Here is a 26,481-nt window from a genome sequence, read left to right as displayed (position 1 = left end):
CTAGTGATAAAGCCAAATCCCATCTTGGAAGCCCTGCTTCTAAAATATCCATAAACCTCTCCCAAACTTTCTGGTGATTCATAACTTTTCCACCTAAAACTACCTTGCTCTAATATACTCATTCATTTTTTTGTTGCAGGGACCGCGTCTACAGGCTGAACTTGAGCAATATCAACCAATCAAGCTGCGAGGTAAGTAGAAGACATCATATAACCAACACATATTCCTTTTCTTGTCGTGTAAGTTTAAGGGAAAAGTTTGCGCCCCTTAACAACTCCGCTTGACGTTTCATGCTCTTATTTGTACATATTACGCGTGCAATATGAACATAATACTTCCCCTAATGCGAAGATACTACCCGGACTTTGCGACTACGGGGGGTGATCAGGAGATTTCTTTCAGTTTTTTTGGTAAACATTTCTTGTTTCATGTTTAGTCCAAGTAATGAAGCTTAAAATAGGACAAAACCTCGCAATTTTTACAGAATGGATCGATTTTCTTGAAAATTTGAGAATAAGTAGTGGATAGTCCAAGGATCAAAATCTATATCATGCCGAAAGGCGCTTTTACCATGGAGGTGGTTGCCACCCCATCTCGGAGGAGGAAATTTTTTATTATATTTTAATCGCAAAAGTTGGTAAAAACTTTCATTTTAAGCAAAAACGTTCTGTACATTTTTTTGATAAAATTGATAGTTTTCGATTTATTCGCTATCGAAAAAGTTAGTTTTATATAGAAAAAATCAATGTTTTTAATAAGTTTTCTGCTAATAACTCTAAACTCTTTCGTTTTATCAAAACAACTTTACTTAAGAGGAAACAGTAGCGATCAACAAGTAGCAAAAACGCGTTCCAAGATTGCGGCTGTAATTTTGAATATTTTTTTGAGGTATTTGGCACACGTATTCGTAATATAATAAAGAATGGCGGTACAGAGCCCAATTTGAAGAATATATTAATATGTGGAAATTACTCTGTAATTAAATACAAAATTAAAAAAACGAGCCTGTAACGCCATTAAGAAGAACAAAAAAAATACACTTTCTTCAAATAAACTTTTTTATCCGATGCATAGATTTTGTGTCATTTTGGAACTACTAAAATTTTGTATTTCATTAATAGTTCCAAAATGACACAAAATCTAGGCAACGGATAAAAAAGTTTATTTGAAGAGAGTGTATTTTTTTGTTTTTCTTAATGGCGGTACAGGCTCGTTTTTTTAATTTTGTATTTAATTACAGAGTAATTTCCACATATTAATATATTTTTCAAATTGGGCTCTGTACCGCCATTCTTTATTATATTACGAATACGTGTGCCAAATATCTCGAAAAAATATTCAAAATTACAGCCGCAATCTTGGAACGCGTTTTCGCTACCTGTTGATCGCTACTGTTTCCTCTTAACAAAAATGTACCTTTTGAAAAAATAAACAAAAACGTTTTTTTTTTTTAATTTTCTTTAAGACCAATAGTAATCGAGCTATACTTTATTATATGTTGGCTCTTCGTCAAATGCTAAATATTGTAGTTTCAAAGTCAAAAGACGGGAAAACTATGCATTTTTCGAGTACAACGTGTTTAAACTAATTTAAATTACTTAAAAATATTCCAGAAATAAGAAAAAAGTCTATAGCTCAAAAATTAAGTGGCTTATAATCAAAAGGATGTCAGTCCCTATTTTTTTCAGTGAAAAAGTGATCAGAAGCAAACCCCTAATCACCACCCTAATTAAAATTAGTCATTGACCCTATTTGGTCTTCTTTATTTATGTATTATTAATAGGTTCTAGAAGTTTAACCGGCTTAGAGTAATTAGTTTTTAAAAAAATGAAGTTAAAAGCGCATAACGAATTTTTGGAGTGTGGTAAAAAATTCCGTTTTATTCAGAATATAAAGATTAGCATCAGAGATACGAAAAAATGTTTAAATATGAAATTATAGATTATTTAATTCCCAAGAACTTGTTTTGCAAAAAATTTTTCTACGGTAAAAATTGAGTGAGCTATTTACAATTAAAACCGGTAATAACATGCAAAAACCACTTTTACCAACCCTTTCAAAGTCACCACTTTTTACGACTGAGGATTTTAAAAGGATTTAATACTAATAACCTGATAGACCTTATAAAAACCTACAAAATTCTTTTTCACCAAACTTTTTGAGATAAAAACTTAAAAGGTTACGGTTAAAAGATCAATATATTTAAAAAAAAAAAAGCAGAAATCCAATTGGAAGCATAATAATGTATGTTAGCGGTGTTTTTAGTCATTGGCCTTATTCATTCTTCTTTACTTATGTATTATTAATATATTCTAGAAGTTTGACTGGCTTAGAATAATTAGTTTTTAAAAAAATTGGAGTTAAAAGCGAATAACGACTTTTTGTACTTTGGTAAAAAATGCCATTTTCTTCAGAATAGAAAGATTAGCATCAGATATACGAAAAAATTATTTAATATGAAACTGTGGTTATTTAACTCCCAAGAACTTGGGTTAAAAAAATTTTTTCTACGGCAAAAATTGAGTGAATGGTAAATAAGTACATTTCGAAAAACATTGATTTTTTCGATATAAAACTAACACTTTCGATAGCGAATAAATCGAAAAGTATTAATTTTATCAAAAAAATGTATATGGTCTATTCCACGAATATACGACTGTTTTGGATTATCGCGACAACGAATAATTTAGTGTGCAATATAAGAAGTACGAAAGTATTTTGCTCTAATAATTATTCCAATAAACAGCAATGTAATTTGCAATTTACTTTCGTTCTTCATATTTTGCAAGTAAAATATTCGTTGTCGCGATAATCCAAGAGGGTCGTATATTCGTGGAATGGGGTATAGAACATTTTTTGCTTAGAATGAATGTTTTTATCAACTTTTGTAGTCAAAATATAATGAAAAATTTCCACCCCCGAGATGGGGTGGCAATCACCGCCATGGTAAAAGCGATTTTCGGCATCATATAGATTTTGATCCTTGGACTATCCACTACGTATTCTTAAATTTTCAAGCAATTCGATGCATTCTGTAAAAATTGCGAGGTGAAAAGCTTCGGTTCCTGGACTATAGTTACCCTCGTACGTTACCCTTGGACTACCCAGTTAATCTCGTACGAAATTTCCTGATGACTCTTATACATAGACTTAATTTCTAATTAAGGATTTTTGTCAATCGTTCTCATATCTACTTGAAGATGAGTTTATTCATCAAACTTCCAAAGTCTCCTCGTATCTGACGATGTTATACTTACAAGAAGTCGTCAAACTACTCCACCAGCTATATATGATCAAGCTCGCTCTAACGCTGTGTATAAGCAACCTGCCTGACGTAAAATAACTTTCTCCCTAACTATTTATGAGATGTGGATTATCATGCTCCCTCTAATCATGAGATATGCTCGATATGGTGCAGTTCAGTGGCGTAGATGAATATTTTATCAAAATGAGTGTGGAGAGTATCGAATTTTTTGGTATGCTTTTCCCTCGAGTTTGGATTTTATTTTGTTAAAATTAGATAAGATCGGTAAGAATATCTTAAGTCCTCTTAATGTTGGTAAAAGCCTTAAGCCTTAAAATATATGCCCAAGAAGCGTTAAAAACTTAGATACGATGGTAAATAAGATTATAAGAAACTATATATTATATTCTGTTTAATCTCAACATGATTACAAAACGATAATTTGGTGGAAAGTGATGCCGAAAGGCATAATCTTGAATTGGTAGTGCGCATTTCAGGAGAAAATTCTGTCTTCTCCCTGTCTTCAAGATGGTCTGCAAATTTGATTTGGTAGAGCCCATTTCCAGCAGAAAAATGTTGTCTTCTCTCTATCTTCAGGATAGTCTGCAACGTGCCGTTTATGAGATAGCCGTGTTTGAGATCCACTGTGTAAACCATTTCGATCCAGCGAAGGCGCTATGGGAATCTTCTTAGGTGTCTTTCTTGGTGACGCTATTCAATCTTCTGTAGTCAATACAGAGCCTCGTGGCAGGGCCGCCGCTAAAGTGTTGGCCACCCGTGTGTAACTTAATATTTGGCGTCCTCTTCCAACACTTTAGTCGTTTGAACATAGGTACTATATAGTAAATGTGCAGGAGACCGTAACGCATATACGAATAATAATAATTGCTCTGATCTAGACGTTACTTTTAGACCTGGATCCCGCGTACCAAAAAAAGTTATTATTATTATTATAATATACAGAAATGCAATCTTTCGCTAACACTTACATGTCTTAGTTGTGTTTACAAGACTACTTACAACATTCAGCATGCTTAATTGTTTACTAATATATTTAAATACATATTTGAAATACAGTAGTGTGCAAAAGAAACGGACACACTACTATTATATTACAAACAAAAGCGTGTCTAAAATCATCAAATTCTCAACTTAGACTGAACTATATCCCATCTATAACCATACATAAGCTTAAAGGAACAATATTATAATAGAGCAACCATCGAGTAATAAAAAATATTTTTTTAAACCATCGAGTAATAAAAAGACTTTTTTATTACTTAATGAGAGCACTTATCTAAATTCTCGGAAAGTATCCTATTGTTGTAACTCTCTTAACAAATCATAAATGTTCAGAATTTGAAAAAAGCGCATATGGACCACGTAGATAAAAATATCTTATAAGTTCGAAAGTCGCCAGCCACTTTGAATTAAAAAGCATTCCCGGAACTACTTTATGACTACAGCTGCAAAAGGGCAGTTCATATAATAAATAACATTTTATGGCATTTTTGTTTAGATTGTTTGGAATATTAGAGTTTATAGAAATATCTGAATCAGTACTATTTAATTTTTTGAATTTATTTTTCGTTTTAAAAAAAGTATTATCATCAGGGCCTGCTTTTGGCCGCCCCTATAATCGGCCGCCCGTATGCCATGCACACTTTGCACACATGGTAGCGGCGGCCCTGCCTCGTAGAGCCATCCTTCTTGGTTATCATTACTACTGAAGAAGATCAGGGGCTACTCGAATCTTCGATAACAAAGCGTCTTGTTGTTTTGTAAAGGGGAGATGTCTGGATAGCTGCCTTATGGGATTAGAGTGTTTCTTCGATGTTAGACTAAGTCAGTGCGCACAATTATATTCTTCTGAAGAAGATGTCAATTTTGTTTTTGATGAATTCTTCTGATTTTGATATTCATGTGCAGATAGATGTTCCCATGACTTCTTTAGATGTGCCAACAGTTCAGTGGAAAGTTATTGCGTACTGTTGGCTGTTGGCACGTTTTCTTCTATTCTTGTCAGTTTTATAACTTGCATGTTCCAAGTACTTGGGCCCTTTTTAAAAGTGATCTTGTTATGCTTTGGGTTACTCTTACTAGAACTGTCTATTTTTCTAGAACGGTCACAATGACACCCTCATGATCCTGCTCTTCTGGTTTAATAGATGATATAAAAAGATGATATAAAAGATGATATAAAAAATTGTAATAATAGTATGTATCTCGGAAGCTTAACAACGAGTGTCAGTGCGGTAGATGAAACAAATAAGACAGTAATGCACACAAAGCATCGAACATAGGCAATCAGGCCAAGTTTCAAAAATGCAAAGAATTAGGAATGAAGAGATAAGGCGTTTTATAATTGACTCCATCTATCTATTGTCCGTGGACAAATTCAAACAAATATTACCTTTAGTCCAGATAAACTAATATCTTTTATTACCACCAAAAATGAGATCTTTTAAGCAAATCATGCTTGAAATATGATGTGCAGAAAAATTTTGAATTCGGTTCGCTAATGATCTTGATTTTTTTTCCTTAAGTAGAAAAAAGTTTTATTTCTCTTGCTTAATATTTATCGTCTAATAATTTTAACTCTACTAATGTGCAAATGTTTACGTTAAGTTCTAAAATAACTAATTTACAATGAGTATTGCCATTGTTAAAATATCGGCAAGGGCTTATCTTTAAAGCAGTTACTCGAATTTCTTAAATATTTATACCGAATATTTATACCGCCAGATTCATGGATGGGCGATAGAAATATAGAGGCAACTTTACACATTTCACAGAAACAACAATCTTATTATTTGGGCTTACACATTTATGTAATTCTACATATACAAGACATATTATCTAAGATTTTCTCCAATTATTCCTGTGTTACATAGTCCCCTGTACCATCCTTACGCGCCACACTAGACGTTTGTTGCCTACTGCGGCTTGTTTATTAGAAAAGGGTGGTTGAAATAGAGGCGATGTGTAATTTTGGCTGATACGTTATCAAGACCTTTTAATAACTTTGTTATGTGTATGTTTTTATGTGAGGAGGCATATTTAACGTAGGTATATGAGAAGATGGCAGGTAATTCCTAAATGTTGCCGCTTGCTTATGTTCGTTAGGAATAGTTTTATAACCGAGATATTGTGTAATTGGGTGTGGGTGAAAGCTACAAAATTTTTGATGTTCGTTAAGGGATGGTCTTACGAGGGATTAAGATAGGGAATGGAGATCGTAAATGTAATATGTATATTTAGAATATACAGAATTTGATGAAATTGCCAATAAGGTCTGAACCTGTTTTCTTATGGCATGTTTAAGTCAAATATTGTGTTTATATGAGATTGGACATAGTTTATTATAACGGCAATTAAAATCGTTTAAAACAGAATATTATTAAAGAAATTGTGTTAAAAAAAGTGTATAACCGCCAAGGTGATCACGAGGTTGTCTTTTTAAAACTTCTGGTTGACATATTTGACCATGCTGTTGTAGGAACAGCTATGGTTTGGCCGAAAGAGGGGATTTTTTGGGACTCTAGAATGACAACAATATCATATGTAAAGGTCTTATTACAAAAATTAAAAAGGCTAGGAAACAAGTACATCACAACATTTAAACCAAACTTAACAACACAAGAGAGTTCAGAGGATTGCATCTACAAAATACCATGTGAATGCAACAATTTCTATGTGGTAGAAGCTGCAAGACCACTAAGCGTCAGGATAAATTAGGATAAAACATACATTAAAAACAAAGATTTCTACAAATAACAGATATGCAACATAAGAAAGAGTTATAAGGTAGGTGGAATTATATTCATCATGTGTGTAAAGTTATTTATTTAAAAAAATTCTTTGTCTCTCCTTTAAAAGATAAAGTGGCGCCCTTTTTATCAGAATATGTATTGCCTATTTATTTTCTTCTTTTTCTCTATCCATTAATTCATACTTTAGCTCTTGTACCTATTTTTAACTTGCTTTTTAAAATGCTTGCTTTTAAAAATTTCAATATCATTTGAAAATTTGTAACTCGCTTAATAAAACTCGGTGAGGAAATAAGTGTAGTATATCTAGAACCGCCTCAGTGACCTCTATTCACCATTCAAGTATTTCCGTTTCCCAAGAACACCCTGTATAATACAGTACAAATTTTAAAAACATATATTTTGAGTTTTTTGTTTAATATAATACTGAATTTTCATTGACTGAATGTCTTCAATTTGATATTTCTCATAACTTAAATCAGATTACATTATAGTCAAAGAATGCTACGATACCGTCATGGTATAAATTTATCATTTTTTGTTCTATTCTAATGGGCAACTTACAAAGAGCTTACATAAACCAGATACTGGCTCCAACACATTTACAATTTACATATTCTTTATTACACTTTAAGTATATCATCTTTTATAAAGATAAGAACCAGTTTTTAAAATTAATATCAGTAATCAGTAGTATTTTCGTTATGTTCTATTAACGTTATTAATAATTTATTAGGTCGACAAGATGAAGGATGTTACTACTTGATACACTTGAGAGGGTATTTATAAAAGCTGAAAGTAAAAAGATAAATTGGAGTTGATTCTTTTTTAGTGACTACTATTTGTAACAGAAGACAACCTTATAATGGTTTAATCATATTTTTAGTATATTATATAAAAATTAATTTTCTCCACAAATTACCCAGATCAACATCATTTGCACAATATTAGATCTGATAGGAATCAGATCCCGTTTTTTACAAAAAGTTACCCTACATAAATGGCTTAACTAACAATATAATCAAGCTGCTGAGCGGAATTCCCAAAATCAAAATAGCTAAATATTACAGCATATCCAACTACAGTTTGTTCACAAAAGTTAAAGACCAGACAACGCTTCAAAATCAGAGTCATCTCATTTATCAACTTTCTTGTCTTGAATGTGATGGCCAGTATAAAGGGCAAACATCGCAGTGGTTGAAACAAAGAATAAGCAGCACAAAAGTGATTGCAAATACAGACAAATTATTGTGTAGTAGCACACCAATCCATCACAACAGGCCACGCATTTAATGTAACAGATATCAATTTCTTACCTACCGAAAATAGTAATTATAAAAATGAGCATTTCTCGAAATGTACCAGATAAACAAACATAAAAATTCAATCAATTATCAAACAGATCAGCACGTTGAGCGACATTTATTGCATTATTTTAAAATTCTAAAAATAACAAAATATTTACTATCTGGCTCGATAATGGAACTCGTTAGCCCTTACCACAATATGTAAAAAAGATTTCTAACTCAGTCGTCGTCTGGTCGTCTCGTGAAAACGACATGTCGTGTATTTTTAAGCTAAATTGCTTTATGTAACACTTCGAAAGTTATATTATTGTAATGTTATGTTTGTATCTATTGTCAGTTCATTTTGTAGTTTGTTCCTGATGAAGATGAAAAAATACATATTCGTAGAAATATCGAATTCAACAGATATACATGTAGTTTCAATCCAAGCCACAGATTGCCATTTCCGATAGTTTAACACTATTCCATACTGTTATACAACGTGCATACTTGCAAGGTCGATAAATAAAAAGGATTTCGAATCCAGTTCTATATACACTGCGAGGCATAAGTTAAGGATATAAAAAATGTATGCTCATTTTCATAGTTGATTTTTTCGTGAACGGATTAAGGATTTCGCAAATTTTTTTTTAATAATTTAGATATTTCTTTAGTATTTACACAGCTGTGCAAATATTTACTCAAACTTTTTTTTGTACTTATACCGGGTGGAAAAAAGATGTTTTTCTTATGTTAAGTTTGAAACACCCTGTAGGGAGGACGAGGTACAATAATGAGTATAGATCGGAATCGTATTGTAGTCTTACGTTTTGTTAACATTTTGTTTTTTGAATCTCCCTGACATCTTTAAAAACAAAAAAAATAAAGAAAATAGGTGGTTTTACTCCTTAATATGTGTTTTAACTGAAACAAAACTAAATTAACAGTTAACAAAATTTTAAAAACAGAAAGGCACATAACGTAAACAGTTCTTATCGACACCTATAGGAGTTATTTGTCGACCAGATAAGCGGTATGCACAGCGCAACATAAGTGAGATGAGATTGTTTAATGGAGGCTCTGTGATGTTTTGGGGTGGAATTTCCTTGAAAGTAATACTGATTGGATGTCTACGTGGAGACTCTTTAAATAACGAGAGAAACATTATACATATTCTTTTTCTTTGAACACTCTTTTCCTTTCGCACTATATATAGGAAATAATTTCATCTTAGTGGTATGACAAGACATGGCCTCCTCACGTATCGCAGTCGTCAGTTAAAACACATATTAAAGAGTAAAACCGTCTAGTTTCTTGCTACTAAAGATATCAGACAAATTAAAAAGATAAAAGGTTCACAAAATATGAGACTACAACATAGTATCGATGCATAACCACCTTTTTACCTTTTCCTCCCTACAGGGTGTCTCAAACTTTTGTTTCGGTTAAAACACATGTTAAACTACAAACCCGTCTATTCTCTATGTTTTAGGGATATCAGGGAGCTTCAAAAAACAAAATCCACTAGAGCGTCGATCAACCGAACGACCGCTTATCCGAACTCCCGACTTGTGTAAAAACTCAATTAAAAATGCCTAAACGTAAGCGTATTGTTCTTTCTATAAAAAGTAAACACGATATTAACAAACGGTTAGAGGTAGGTGAATTTGCAACCAATTCATCCAATGAATACAAAGTTGGTAGGCTGGTAAGACGGATAAAAAATAAAAGATGAACATAAGTAACTTTATGTTCTGGCTTAATTCTTCTGACGGATCCACAAATCGTAATACGATAAAACTTGCCTTAAATACGGATTTAGATAACGCTGTATATAAGCGGTTTACTCAAAAAAATCCCGGGGAGAACCTATTTCTCTTCCCTAGATCCCAGGGAGTTTTAGCTTTGTTGCATATAATTTGTGATGCCAAACTGACACCGAAAATCAAATTTCATATTTTTTAATCCATTCTGAAATAATTACTAGTTTTGATAGGAAATAAGCCACAATTTTACAAAAAAAATGATTTTATTAACGTTTCGACGTCCAAATCGGTTGCCGTTGTCAAAATACAAGAAATATTAATATTAATATTATTTTTTTTTGTAAAATTGTGGCTTATTTCTCATCAAAACTAGTAATTATAAAAATGGCATAAGAAAATAGCTTCAGAACAACATTCTGAAATAATTTGCTAGACACATGCTTAAAAAACACGTAACCAAGCCAGTAAACAGGTAGGATTACTTCGGCAGAAGAAAATTGAAGATTTTTTAATGCTTAAAAATCTTCATTTTCTTGCAAATACATCACTTTTTTGATTAATTTCTATCATTTGTCACTAAAGATATACACGTATGTACATATGTATGTAAATAAGGCTTTCATTCGCATATGGATAAATAGTATTACTATATCAATACAATTCGATTATCCGAAAAAATCGATTTTCCGAACACCCCTGTCCCCCAATGTGTTCGGATAATCGACGCTCTACGTATTCACAAAATATAAGACTACAATACGATTCCGATGTGTACTCATTATTGTACCTCGTCCTCCCTACAGGGTATTTCAAACTTAACATAAGAAAAACATCTCTTTTCTTCCACCCGGTATAAGTACAAAAAAGAAGTTTGAGTAAATCTTGGCACAACTGTGTAAATACTAAAGAAATATCTAAAATAATAAAAAAAATTAGCGGAATCCGTTAATCCGTTCACGAAAAAATCAACTATGAAATTGAGCATACATTTTCTATATCCCTAACTTATGCCTCGCAGTATAGTTGCACAAAATATAGACAAATTGATAAATTTAAGGTGATAGCACGTCTTCTTTTGCATACTTTACCCTGATTCGCAGCTCTAAATTGATCTTCCAGCACGATCCTCTCAAAATCTCAATAATCACAACCGCACCCTCAAAGCGAAAGTGCAAAATGTAAACCCCTAATCCAGGAATTTCTAAATAATCCATATCTCATACAAAATGTATAGCTTTAAATATCAATCGTCGAGCAGAAACAACCCTCGTCGAAGGGTGATTTTCTATTTTCCAATGATAAGTTTAGAAGCATTGCGATTCCCAGGAGGAATCCGGCTCCCCTGTATATATCCAATATCGGTGGAAATAGTTTTTTCGTGTACGCACTTTTGATTCCTTTTTTGCGTTCGCCTTCGTCCAGACGGATGCAGTCAGACTGTGGGTCTTTTGGGATTGGAGTGGAGCACCGAACAGACGGTGAGCATGAAACGGATTGAAGAAGGGGACGGAACGAGTTGAAAAAATGTAATTTAACTTTGGATTAGATGACAGCTTAAACGTTTCTTCGGGAAATAAATATATCAGTTATAAACCGGGAGATATTAACAGAAGTTCAACCACGATTTTCTAAGTCCTGCCCTTTACAATACTGGAAGGTTAGAGAAGGTACTTACAATTTGTGGAAAAATCCACGGGTTTTCTGTGACATTTTCCTGTGAAAATCAGATTTTCCATGAAAAAAAAATTCGGAGTTGCGATGAATTTTTAAGTCCTGCCATATCTATAGAATAACAGGACACTATCTATTTTATGAAGAAAATTTTTTGGGCAGGACGGTTGCAAAAGGACTAAGGGAGTATACAGATATACAAACATGTAATGAAAATAATGAAATTTTCATAATTTTCTAAGTCCTGCCAACTTAATAAATTAATCATATTTATTTCAAAATGACCAAAAAAAATGTTAGCATGACGTCACCTAATGTTTAACTGCACTTGTTTCTTGGAAAATTCTGTATAAAATTTTCACTCTGGTTCCGTGATTTTCTAAGTCATAAAATAAATTTTGTTATAAAATAAATAATTTCAGTAGACATTATTCAAAATGGCAGGATGTTTAGTTACACCTTTTTTACTATATATAGTTAAAAATTTGTAAGAAAATTCGTGGAAAATTACACGATTTTCTAAGTCATGCCATTTCGCACATATCTCAAGAAGGTTAATATAAATCTATTTTCAAAGAGGCAGGATGGTTGTATAGTTATTTCGTATAAAAAAATTAAATTGTGTGTCTGTAAAATTATTTCAGGGTGTTATACAAACATATTAATATCACCACAATTTTCTGAGACATACCATGTCAGTATGCTTAAAAAACACGAATCTAAAACCGTTTACAAGTTGACAGGATAACCGCAAAGATGAATAATACAAAAAATTAATTTGTATATCATTAAAACAATCGTATCCTATTAAATATTATTTTCCTGAATAATGTCTCGGAATTTTTACACACTTTTCAAATCTAATAGCAAATTGTAACATATTTATTATTTATTTTAAGTGATTAAATCATATTTTTATCTAAGTAAACGCAATAAAAGTAAATAAACAATTTTTACAATTTATTGGTTATAGTAGGGAATTTACCTACCCATTATATTATACAGGGTGTCCAGAAGCTCCCATAACAAACGAAAACCGGAGATTCCTCAGATAATTTTAAGAAAATTTAACTCAATTCACCTAGTTCAAAAATGCTTCCGTGGAATGCTAGAGCTCTTTAAAGATGGCGTCTTGTAATTCATCATCGGCATAATTCAACCCGGATCTATCCAGTGCTAGATATAGGTCTCCCTCAGTCTTCTCCATGCATTTCTGTCCTGTGCTGTCTGCATCAAGTTTCTGTCGATCCGTTTGATGTCATCAGACCATCTGGTTGGCGGACGACCTCTACTTCGATATGCTCCGTCTAGAAGAAGCATATCGAAGTCTTGTAATTAGTTTCTTTAAAATAGCTGCAGAACGCTTTTATTTGGAAAAACGAAAACTGGTATACTTATTTATCTTCCAGAGGTCAGTTGTCAAATGTCAATTATCAATTGTCAATTTTTAGTACCGGTCATAGGGGTCCGTTTTTGGTACGGAAACGGATATTTTATCGAATAACTTTTCTGTCTAACTTTTAAGCATTTCTGACACTGGATTATTAAATTCTGGGATAGTTTTGTACTAAAAGGTACTTTTGCTTTAACCTTTAACTACCCGCGCATCAAGTTATAACATAACTACATGCGTGGCGTACTTTGTACGCCACAAAAAGATACACTTAAAAACAGCGGATTTGTTTATTTTTTTTTGAAAAATTACACTAAGTTGTTTGTTATAAACCTTATTCGGCATCAGTGAATACTTGGAGTTCCTTCTCAGTAAGCAAATTGGGATTTAGAACTGGAATCTGATTCCATAATAAATAAAAATATTAAAAAAATTTTTTTGAAATGTGATTTTTTGCATTAAAAATTATTGTTTATAAAGATAAGTATTTTGTGCCATAATGACTAAAAAGCAATTGAAAGATGTACTTATATTACTACTTATATTACTATAATAGTGGCGTATATTTTCCACCACCGGAAACAATAAATAATAAACTGTAAATTACGATCTTCCCAGAACGCCGATTATAACGAAACTAAAACCAATTGTAAAGCACATTCCAGTGATAGGTTAGAGAGATAAACCAGGTCAAAAATTAAATTTTTAAATATATTTGCAGTAGAATTCTTACATCTGGCGTACAAAATACGCCAGCGCGTGTAGTTAAAGGTTAACTCAGAAGAATACGCAGTGTTCTAGAAAAATCGATTTGAAAGACAAAAAAGATTCCTATGACCGGTACTAGAGATTCGCAATTGATGGAATCGATTTATCTCTGGAAGAAAAAAAGGCGGACCAGTTTGTCTGAAAGCCTCGAAATTTCATAATATGGCGTGTATACTAGTCACCCCGAGCACTAGGTAAAGATCTGTTCTAATGTGACATTCCTGTTTAGAAACTCCAAAAACCACCTGAGTAATCTGTCTGTATCAATTTACTGCCGAAATTAATATATCAATATGGTATAGAAAACGCTTAACAAATAAAAGGGTAACATAAAATATCATTTTATTATAATACTAAAATACAGGGTGTCCCACTTAAGAAAACTCAGAAAATACTCATTCCGAGTTTCAACCAACCCCGTATACTAAAATTAAACATTTTGTTATACTATTAATAACTGACAATAGTAGACTATATTAAAAATCGTTTAAATATAAATTAATAGAAGTTTGGATATCAAATCACTAACAATATGTATAGGGTGTGAATGTTCCTACAAAATTAACAAAAAAACGTAATTATATTTTAAACTACCTCGTATAATATTTCAAAACACTATATTTTATTAAAGAGAACATCGAGTAGAATCCAAAAATGTAAAAATATACAGGGTATTCCATTTAAATAAACATAAATTTGTGTCACCCTGTGAAAACGGGTAGCCCTGTATATTAGAAAATACTGTTAAATCATAGTCCTATCTGTGGCCCATGTTTTACCTAAATAACTTTTTTCGTATATCTTATGACAAACGAGTAATTGGACTTTGTCACACTAATGCCCCACCCTGTATACAAAATAACCATAAAACCATCCTGCCTCTTTGTAAATAGACTTATATTAAGATTCTTGAAACATGTGCAAAATGGCATGACTCAGAAAATCGTTGACTTTTTCACGAATTTTCTTACAAATCTAGGACTCCTGCCGTCTTACAAGAACCGTTTAACCTTCCTGCCGAGTACCGAATAGGTATTGATTGTATTTGAGTATTATAAGTTTTTAAAGGCAGGACTAAGAAAATCACGGAATCAGGGTGAAAATTTTCCGCAGAATTTTCCAATGGACAAGTATACTTAAACATTAGGAGACGTCATGCCAATATTTTTTTTGATCATTTTGAAATAAATATGTTTAGTTTATTTAGTTGGCAGTTTGTATACATGTTTGTATACGTATATACTCCGTTACCCCGTTTGCAACCCTCCTGCCCAAAAAATTTTCTTCATAAAATCAATAGTATCCTGTCTATCTACGGATACGGCAGGACTTAGAAATTCATCGCAAAACCCTATTTTTATTTTTTGGGAAAATCTAATTTTTACAGGAAAATGTCACAGGAAATTTGTGGATTTTTCCACAAATTGTAAGTACCTCATCTACCCTTCCAGTATTGCAAAAGGCAGGACTTAGAAAATCGTGGCTGAATTTCTGTATAATATCTCCCAGTCTATTACACAATGCCGTCAGTTAGTTGCACAACAAGTTTAGTATTTTCAATTTACAGTATGTATTGGGTGTGAAATGTATATGCTTTCTAACCTCATTTAAACTTCCTCTTACTGGTTATAATTTGCAGAAACTACATTCCTTTATTTTTATTTATCTTCATCGGCATAACTGGTAACTACAGTTTGGCGAAGGTCGAGATATATCTTCTTAAATTTGAGGTTGGCTACTACAATTGAGGATCTTCTCAATAAGATTGATTCTGAGAATCAATCTTCTCTGAGAATCAATCTTCTGAATTGAGGTTGGCTACTACATTGCAAACTCTTCTGTCTTCAGCTTTTCTAATTATCTATTCAAAATTTAGCCCTGTCGATTTTCGGTTGTTTCTTAGCCATGATAGTCTATTCCTTCCTAGTCCTTTGAATTCCCTCGAGCTTTCCTTTCACTATTAGCTGAGCATATTGGTACTATATTAGTATGTGGCCTAGATATGATGGTTTTCTAATTTTTACTATGTTGAAAAGTTCTCGTTTCTTGAATATTTTATACAACACTTCTTCGCTTGAGGTGTGCGATGTCCATGAAAATTTTGAGGATTCTCCTGTAGATCCACATTTGAAAGGTCTCCAATATATTTTCGGTTGATTTTTTAAGGGTCCACAGTCAATTGTATAGAGGAGAGTAGACCAGATGTAGAATTTTGATAAACGTAGTCAAATTTCGAGTTTTATGCGAGAATCACATAGGTAACAGTCTATTTTCTGACCTGTTCTATTCTCGATCTTTTTTCTAGATCAGAATTTAGGCTGCTATCGATTCAACACTTTTTTTCTTTTTTTTTTCTCCTGACTGTTTTGAGATAATAAATTCTAAAAGACTACTTTTAGTTCATTTTATCTCGTGCGCATCTTCTCCTATTTGATGCTCCTCGTTACCTTACTTAAAGGCAAAATTCTTGACTTTTGGCCTATTTTATTTATTTAAATCAGAAGTTAGCCATAAAGTTGAAATAAAAACAGAAATTACCTCTTCGTTTAAAACAATTAAAGGGTTGAGACAAGAATATAGTATTGAAGCATGAAACGGATTGAAGAAGGGGACGGAACTAGTTAAAAAAATATAATTTAACTTTGGATTAGACGACAGCTTAAACTTTTCTTCGGAAAATAAATATATCAGTTACACATTGCTGTCAATTAGTTATCCCCACCCTATTTAAGATTTATCTAGACAGATTCTTACAGAAATCGATGACAATTAAAAAATAGTGACAGATCTTCCTTACACGCTTCTATCCACTTTTTCCGTGGTCGTTCTCTTCTCTTCTTTCCTGTCTCTCTCAGCAAAGAGTCATTTGCTCACCATTTGTCAGCCATTCTCGCAATATAACCTAACCAACTAAGTCCCTTTGTTCTGACGATCTGGATAATTATTGGTTTCCGGTACAGCTCTCTGATCCCTGCATATTTATTCATCTCCTCCAAACGCCTTCATCCCCCATTTTTTACTTCCCCTAATATCTTTCCTAGGCCATTCCGCTCTTAGATGTTCAGCATATTTTGTTTATTTTCGTTCGTAACCCTTGTTTCGTTTCTGTAAAGGATTGTGGGCTGGATCACTGTTCGGTATTTCTGAATTTTGTCTCCCTAGAGATGTTTTTCGCCCTTAGTAGTTTAAAGGTTCCTCAGTAAGCCAACATTAACAATCCAACCTGCAGCACCATAAAGAAGAATAGAGTGGATATAACATTTTACTATCCTCTTCTTCAGAAGAGCTGCTCTTGATTGCTCTAGTCTTGATCCAATTTCTGATTTCTGATTTAGATATTCAGTAATCCACACTCCAGTATTTCATTTTGTCAACTTATTCAATATCTTCATTTTGTATCTGGATCCTTGTTATGATCTTTATTACCACTCTTACTGATAACCATGGTTTTTGTTTTCTTAATGTTTATTGTTAAACCAAACTGTTCCCCAGTGTCACAAAGTGTGTTTAGTAGTCTCTGCAGGACTTTCTCGGCATAGCGAATGATGTTTATATTTTCACCATTTATCTTGATTCCTTCTGTGCTGTTGTCAAGTGTTAAATAACTCTTCGGAGTATATATTAAAAAGTAATGATGAAAGTACACAGACTTGTATCACTCTACTTGAAAGGGTCACGTTCAAGCAAATATGTAGACATAAAATGATCATAATATAGGCGATTAGATGGAGAAAACACAATTGACATGCTTCGGACACGTAAACATGTTGCCACAACACAGATGGTCTTGAAGAATCTTAGATTCTCCCTGAGAAAAAGTAAAAGGACGACCTCGAAAAAGTAGTAGTAACGATATCGATGAATCAATGACAGTAAGGAACCTGGAAAAGGCAACAACCTGTAATAGAAGAGCATAGAAGATTAGGACTGAGAGAAGGCGGCAAATAATGTAAAACTTTTCATATGATTCAATTTAAACTAATCATACAAAATGGAGCATGCGTGCTATTCTTAGTGATTACGGGACTACAACATCGTAAAAATTGTAGACAGGTTCAAATTCACTTACTAATAATTTATTATTAAAGTTGTATATTTCAGAAAATAGTTGAAATGAAGTTATGGACCTGAATTGTAGAACACTTTATTTAAAAATGTGTTTTTACTATTAAAATTGATTTTTCCTTTTAAAATTTTTAGAATAAAATAAGAGACGAGGTGTACGACACGTAAAAACAGTAAAATTTACTAAAAACGCTTATGCTTTATAAAGCGATTTAATAAATTTGGAATTGTTCTTAAAATTAGGTTTTCAAACTGGCGTAATATTCTCAAATATTTACCGGTCTGGTTAAATGAATTCATTTACCCAAAATCGATGTTTCCGCTGCTTACCCTCGAATAAATGAAATTCGCTAAGGTTTAATATACATTTTGGCAGAGAAGAATCGAGTGTCTCTGATTATCCAAAAGGAAGGGCTCGGCCCTAAGGTCTTTGAGAAAATTTTGACTACTAATTTTGTTGAAAATTGGTAGCTAAAAGTATTATCATTATTTTTATAATCTCCCACTTTATTTACAAATGTCAATACACCTTATACCACCATTTACTAAAAAAAATTATGCATATGTGTGTAATATAGTTAGGACAACCTATATAAATTAAGTTGTAAATATCTTTATCAAAATATAATGTAGTGTATTAGCCAGGCCCGAAGACAATAACTCTTGACCGTGAATTAATACGTGAGGTTTACATATTATGTCGTGTATAAAAATGCAGCGTAGGTAAATTCAAGAGTTGTTATAATTAGGTACTTGATATGTACAAATGTGTGGTATAGGTAATGATTTGTATTTGTAAACAATTATGGTTGAATCACCGTTTATACGATGTAAATATAAAGGTATCCAAACAATAGAGTTTTAATTATTAGAGACCAAAAAAAGACATTAACATCACACTATTTATGACATGTGCATATATACCGCTCGTTAGAAAAAACGGGCCACCCAGAAAATTTAAGAATTTTTATTTGCCTATTTTTTTATTTATAATAAATTAAATCTGCTGTATAATGAATGAGTAAGTCACTCTTGTAACCCGACATTATCATTAGTAACAAATGAAAAAGAAGGGAAAATAATAAGTGATCAATGTATTGAAAATTTCGATGTATAAAAACTCAATGATTATTCGATTTGGCATAAAACTCACCACGCTTTGAACGTTCCTTTGAGGAAAAGTATATACGACATCCTACACGCCTTTTGAGAAGGCTCCATATTATGCTCAATAAGATTACGGTCTGGGCTTTGAGCAGGTCAGTCCATTTTTGGAATACCAACACCTTCAAAATACCCTGTTACAATCCTTGCCGTGTGTCGTCTCGCTTTATCTTGCATTAACAGCAAAACAATTACCAATAAATCCAGCTTATGGCATCACATGATGTTTTAGGATCTCCATATGCTGTTAATGCGCTCCTTTCAATCAATTTGAGACCCGTGTGTGCCTCAAAAAAAATCCCTGCCCAAAACATCACTGAGCTGCCATCATAAGCAACCCGGTGTGTCCTAGTGATGTTAGGATAACGTTCTTCAGCCCGTCTGTAGACCTTATTTCGACCTTCTTTACCATAAATTGACATCCTCCATTCATCCATAAACATTACTTTTTTCCAATTGTCTATTGTCTAACTGACATGTTCACGGGCAAATGCAAGTCTGTGTCGACTTCAAACGATTCAAACTTCATTCAATTAAAGCCAATGAAAGTATAAAACAACAAGAAGTTTTTCCCAATTAATTGGAGTGAGTATTTTTTTTCTAATTTTAATTTACTTTGTGCTTTCCGGTTAATGTTTTAGTGAGCGATCATTAGAAATGCTTGAGATTTTTTATTATCTTAATTTTTTTGTACGCTTACTGTTATCATCAATAGTTTCTATTCAGCTTTCAACTGCAATTTTTACCTTTGTGTATCTTTGTTGGGCAAGAGAATTCTGTTCAGTGGTATTAGTTGCGACCGTTTGACTTTTGTAAGACGGTCTTCTTATACGCGAACTGGGTCTCCTTGCCAAACGTGGATCTCATGTGCATGTATGCCCATAGTAATACGCACAGAATTTTTTCTTAGTCGCCCCCTAACAACAATCTTATGATGTGACTGTAACAATAAGTGTGTGACCATATCACTATAAGGGCCTGCATCTGGACACACCTCCAACCAACAGAGTCCACGTGGAGCCGACGTCCCTCCAAGATTTGAGGACGACAGCGGAGATCCCTCGTCGGAATCAACGCAGATAAGTAGCCTTCTTGAAGTAGAACTTCAGCGAAAATACTACTAAACAATAAGTTCCTTCGACTATTAAATTTCATTCATTGATAATTTAGGTTTTCTTTAAACTAGCAATAAATGCGTATGTGTTTTATTTTACTGTTGTTAATAAATGAATATGTGAAGTTACTTTTGAATTTTATTCACCAACCTCCCTTAGATCTTTGGAAAAGTGATTTATTTTGGCACAGCACAGGACCTACGCCAGGTTGAGCTAGCTACTAACCTCAATAACAGTTACACGTGGCGCCCAACGTGGGCCATATAGGATAGAGATCGGACAGACCAATCAACACTCGATTGTTGTTACACTTCCTGACTTGGTAGATTACACGCTTCGATTACTTTAGTTTGTCGATAGTTTTAATCAATCAATCAATAATCTTTATTTCATCTGACTTTTACAAGTATTGAAATGCGTCAAATACAATCTATCAGTAAAAAACTATAAATACATAAAAACAGTTAACATAAAAACATATAAAATATACACAAAAGCATACAAATTGTTAAAAAGATGCCTGCAAGTATTCCTCTAACGAATAGAAAGTGTTTACCAGAAGTAAGTTCTTAACTGTTTTCTTAAATACATAAATATTTGACTCTTTAACATAATTAGGCAATTTATTATACAAACGAATGCATGTTGGGTAAGGACCCTTGCCCACAACGGTAAAGTGGCGAGCAGGGGTCACCAAATCATTTCCGTAACGAAAATTGTAGCCACTCTTTAAGGAAACATCACTTCTGCTAATAAAATTGCATATATGTGACTTTACATTAACAACACAACTGAAAATGTACAGTGAAATTACAGTTAAAATATTTAATTGTTTAAAAACTGGTCTACAGGAATCCAAGCGCCTTCTAAACGTCATGGTACAAATAATTTTTTTTTGAAGAACAAGCACCTCATTAATTCGCGAACAAACCAAGCAATATTGCAAAATTGACTGTACATGAGCAAAATAGTAAAGTTTTAAGATATCTAGGGAGACAAAATTCCTAAGTTGCCATAGAACATAACAGTGCACAGACAATCTTCCCACTACATAATCAACGTGAGAGCTCCAAGACAAATTAGAATCCAGGTAAACACCTAACAACCTAGTGGAGTGGCTATTTACCACTGACCCATTGTCAAGTTTTACTAATGGACTCATCTGCATAGTAGAAGGTGAAAAGGTTACCATATTGGTCTTTGATCCATTTAAGATTAGGGCATTATTTAAACAGTAATGAGTCATACTTTAAAATTATTGGAATTTAGTGCAACTGTGGTATCGTCAGCAAAATGAGTGACATAACAGCGTGATTGCTGTTCCACGTTTTCTACTCGAACGCTTATTGCATCAGAAAAATTATTTAATGGATTCCGAGCCAAACATGTTGAGCTATCGTTTATCAGTTGATTTAAATCATTGACAAAAATCAAAAATAAAAGAGGGCCAATGATACTTCCCTGTGGAACTCCGGAGAGGACACTTTCTTCTGAAGAAAATATTATATTCCCATTCATATTGACCTTAACCTTTTGAAACCTTTTCGATAAAAAGGCGTGGATCCACTTTAACGCAGTTCCTCTAACACCACTATGATAAAGTTTTTCCAGCAGTATTGGATGATTTACAGTTTCAAAAGCTCGTGCTAAGTCAAAAAACAAACAGATAACTTTATTACCCTTATCAAAGTTCGATAAAATATTATTGCACAGCGCTAGTAGTGCATCTTGCACACTTATACCTTCACGGAAACCAAATTGAGACTTTTCTATAATGTTGTACTTGTTAATATACGAGAGGAGACGTGTATGAAATGCCTTCTCATATATCTTTGAAAACACAGATAAAAGTGACAGGCCTCGATAGTTATCAAATTTTGATTTGTCACCTTTTTTATGTATAGGCACAACTAGAATTTAAGGAAAAATCCCTTCCTGAAATGAAAGGTTTACGAGAAATGTTAATTGTTTATATATGTTATGAGATACATGTGTTAACATAGAATACGGGATCTCATCCAGTCCAGCCGAGGATTTTTTGGAGATATCTTTAATTATACTTTTCATTTCTTCATCACTAACAGGATAAAGGAAAAGGGAGTGTATAGGCGAAGAAAGATTCTTAGGATTATAGTCAGGTGAAGTTTGACTAATTAAATTTTTTACGGAATTCGAAAAATGTTGACTGAAAGATTCTGCTATGTCATGAGGGTCATCCACAGAAATTCCCAAATTATTTTTAAATTTACTTGGGTATTTTTTTTTACTTACTCAATTTAGTATGGTACATCACAGTTTATCTTGTTACGGCCTTATAGAATTTGCTTTTTAATTTCCGAAAGTATATTTCATGCAACTCAAAAATATTATCATACATTAATCTACACATTGAAATATTTGCAAGCTTCCATTTTTCTAATAAAATTTATTATTGCTTAACGCTGCCCTGGATAATTTAATGTTGTTACAAGAGAGTTACAGATTACAGTTATTTCGACAATGGCCCCGTAAATTGGGAGGTCCTTTTGTGCCCTTAAACAGAAAGGGAAAACACATAAATTGCGAGGAAATGTTATAAACCAAGCACCGTAAATAAATATCAATAATTGCACAATATTGAAGCGATATATCTCTCAAGGTTGAACAATTATTGTTGGAGGAATTCGGAGGGAATTTCTGGCGCAGAGGATTTGTGAATTGAATTAGCTAGAATCCCGGCAAACGGTACGGTAGGGGAATATAAAGGTATTTTCCAAATCGGATTAATTGTTTTTCAAGTATCAACGTTTTGAGACAAAAGCCATGTTCTTCGAAGGACGAACGGTTTCTAAAATGTTCTGATAGAACTGATATCTGGTACGGGAGAGCCACTTAACTTTTTAAATTCCATTATATTTCGTCCGAGCCAAAAGATTAGACGGCTTTGAATTCCATTGTTTACTCAAAAACCTACAGGGGCATTACCTTTGAAGGGGTTTGGAATATGTTTTAATTAATTTTAAGCTTGGCAGAGTAAAGCAATTCTTTACCACTATTACGTTTTTTACTAATTGCAAAATCGATCCAAATGTTCTACATTTTAACATTTTAGTCGCTTCTTACGACAGACAAAAGAATATGGTAGGGCACATACATTTTCTTTTTTTTTTTGCTCTTATATCAAACTTGTGAGATCCAGCGTCGTATAGGCTTGGCATGGGCAGCATTTAGCAAGATACGACATATTCTAAAAGGAACGCTACCGATTTGCTTGAAGAAAAAAGTTTACAACCAATGCATACTGCCAGTAATGACCATGGTTCATTCAGAAAACATAACTTTGACATTCTGCAAACAAATTGAGAATAACCCAAAGAAAACTGGAAAGAACAATGTTGGGAATAACAAGAAGAGATATGGTACCACGTAGGGTAGTGAGAGAGAGGACTAAGGTGACAGATGTCATATAAAAAATTGCACAAGCCAAAAGACCTACAGTTTCCTTATTGGTAGTTTTAGGGTCTCTTCTAGTTCAAACCTCAGTTAGCCAGTTAATTCCTACGTCACATCATTTAGCGCATTGCAATAGCATAGAATGTATACGACAGTGTCATGTTCAATTTCTCACTTTCTGCGCCATAGTTAACTTACCTAGTTTAGCGTTTCAAAAAATAAAGAAAGGAAAAGCAGTCGGACCAGATGATATTCCTGGGGAAGTATGGAGAGCATTGGGAGAGACAGGAATAAGTTGGCTACCAAGTCTATTTAATAGAATTATGGAAGTTGCCAGACGAATGGAGAAGCAGTATATTAGTACCTGTCTACAAAAACAAGGGATACATACAACAATGTACAAACTATAGGGCTATAAAACTGCTTAGCCACACCATGAAAATATGGGAGAGAGTAATTGATAGACGGACACGTGAAGAAACCCAAATATCCGATAATCAATTTGGCTTTATGCAGGGCAGATCATCAACAGATGCAATTTTCATTGTAAGGCAACTGATGGAAAAATACAGGAATAAAGAGACCAACGCTCATATGGTATTCATAGATCTTGAGAAAGCATATGATAGAGTTCCTCGAGAGATTCTGTGGTGGACACTCAATAACAAGGGAGCCCCTGGCGAATATGTAAATATTGTGAGAGATATGTATGAGGGAGTAACGACTAGTGTTAGGACAGGTGTGGGAGATACTGATAAATTTCAGGTGAAAGTAAAATTGCACCAAGGCTCGGTGCTTAGTCCTTATTTATTCTCATTAGTTTTAGACCAGATAACAGCGAAACTACAGGGTAACATTCCATGGTGCCTAATGTATGCTGATGATGTAGTGTTAATAGGAAATAGTGAAGGAGACTTGGAACAAAAACTGGAACAGTGGAGACAAGCTCTGGAGGAAAAAGGTTTAAAACTTAGTAAGACAAAAACAGAGTATTTGGAATGTTCATTTAAAGATGGAGTTACTACAAATAAAATGGTATCTTTGGATAGTGAAATGATTGTGAAAAGCAATAGTTTTAAGTACCTAGGATCGGTATTACAGAGTAATGGAGAAATAGATGGAGATGCATGCAGTAGAATTAGGGCTTGATTGATGAAGTGGAAAGAAGCGAGTGGTGTGTTGTGTGACAGAAAAATTCCAATGAAGCTGAAGGGAAAATTCTATAAAACAGCCATAAGACCGGCTATGATGTACGTAACTGAATGTTGGGCAGTGAAAAAGAAAGAGGAACAACGAATGCATGTGGCGGAAATGCGAGTTTTTAGATGGATGAGTGGAGTGACAAAGAAGGATAAAATTAGAAATGAGTATATTAGGGGAAGTCTAGGTGTGGCACCAATTGATGCCAAAATGAGGGAGTATAGGTTAAGATGGTTTGGTCATGTTCAACGTTGAGACGTTAATCACCCAATACGAAGAATAGCTGAAGTGCAGATCCCTGGAAGGAGTAGGAGAGGAGGACCAAAGAAGACCTGGGGGGAGACGATAAGGCAGAACATGTTGGTAAAGGGGATTAACATTGATATGACAAAAGATAGAATTGTGTGGAGAAATGCAATTAGGGAAGCCGCATAGAAATCCCTGCATAGGGATAAGTCAAAGAGAATGATGATGGTTACCTTACCTAGTTTGTACAGGTGGTTTCTGAAACGGCAATGTTCAGTCACCATTTCAGTGACCGATTTGATCTCTCGTTTATTGACGTTCATCCATATCTTTTGATGATTGCTTATCAGCCACTTGTGAATCTCGTTTTTCGTAGCATATTTAGTGATGCCAAAGAAAGGTTCGATTTCCACTGCGGAAATCGTTCTAAAAAGATTATTCTAAAAATTCTGGGAAAATTGTATAGCCTAGATTTATTGGGTTATGTATGTCTTTTCAAAAAATTATTGACATACTCGGCCTAGATGTTATAGGCCAGAGCAAGTGTGTGGCTGAAAAAATTGTTCGTGGTGATGTTATTACCCTAGGTATCTCAAATTCTAACTTTTTCTTGTGGTCTTTGTGTTAATTTGTTTGTGAATTCAGTATTATGTGATGTGGTTGAATTGTTTTTTAAATTTTTGTACATATCGTGTGTTCGTGTATTGTGCATATGTATTGTATATGAGATTATTGATGGATTTTTCTTCAACTCCCTGTATCCGGCTCTTCTTGGTATATTCTTGTTGTTGACTTCTTCTTTTATATTGATAATTAAAGCCTGCTGCATTCTGCTGATGAGTTTGCTAAACCTTCTTCTTGGTTAAGGAGGATGAGGGTTCTTCTTTGACTTTTCCGTTTTCATCTCTGTTTTTGCATGATTATTGATGCATTCTTCTCTCTTACTCTATCTTCTGATTTTGTTGTGTTTCATGCTGGCTTACCCTGGCACTTAGTGGTCTTGGAGTTTATCGCACGGAGAAATTGTTGCATTCACTGGGTATTTTATAGATTTAGTTTTTGGATCTTTCTTATGCGTTGTTAGATTTGGTTTTGGACAGGGTAGTGTTGGTTGATTTGAATGTTGTTGTGATGTTATACTTGTTTTCTATAATTTTCAATTTATCTCATAAGCCCTTTACATATTTATGGTATTGTTCTCATCTTTGAATCCCTTCTTGTGTTTCTCGAATGCTTTTAGTTTTTTGAGTTTCTTTTCTTCAATCCTGTGGAATTCCTTGTTTATAAATAACAACGGGTAATCAATTTAGTCAAAACCTTTGTTAGCAGGTTTGTTTTCTTCCTGAAATGCATTTTCATTG

The 26,481-nt window shown here is 33.5% G+C and overlaps 1 protein-coding gene across 1 annotated transcript in view; it reads left to right on the top strand.

Moving 5' to 3' along the window:
- LOC126879222 (semaphorin-2A) overlaps nt 1–26,481 on the top strand; it is a 687,031-nt gene that overhangs the window by 280,923 nt on the left and 379,627 nt on the right. The window contains exon 2 of the mRNA XM_050642279.1: nt 140–191. Within this exon, the coding sequence (XP_050498236.1) occupies nt 140–191 (52 nt within the window). The remainder of the gene's footprint in view (nt 1–139; nt 192–26,481) is intronic.

The sequence above is a fragment of the Diabrotica virgifera genome, chromosome 1 (assembly GCF_917563875.1).
Source record: "Diabrotica virgifera virgifera chromosome 1, PGI_DIABVI_V3a".
Taxonomy (NCBI): Eukaryota; Metazoa; Arthropoda; class Insecta; order Coleoptera; family Chrysomelidae; genus Diabrotica; species Diabrotica virgifera.
This window is presented reverse-complemented; position numbering and strand designations above follow the sequence as displayed.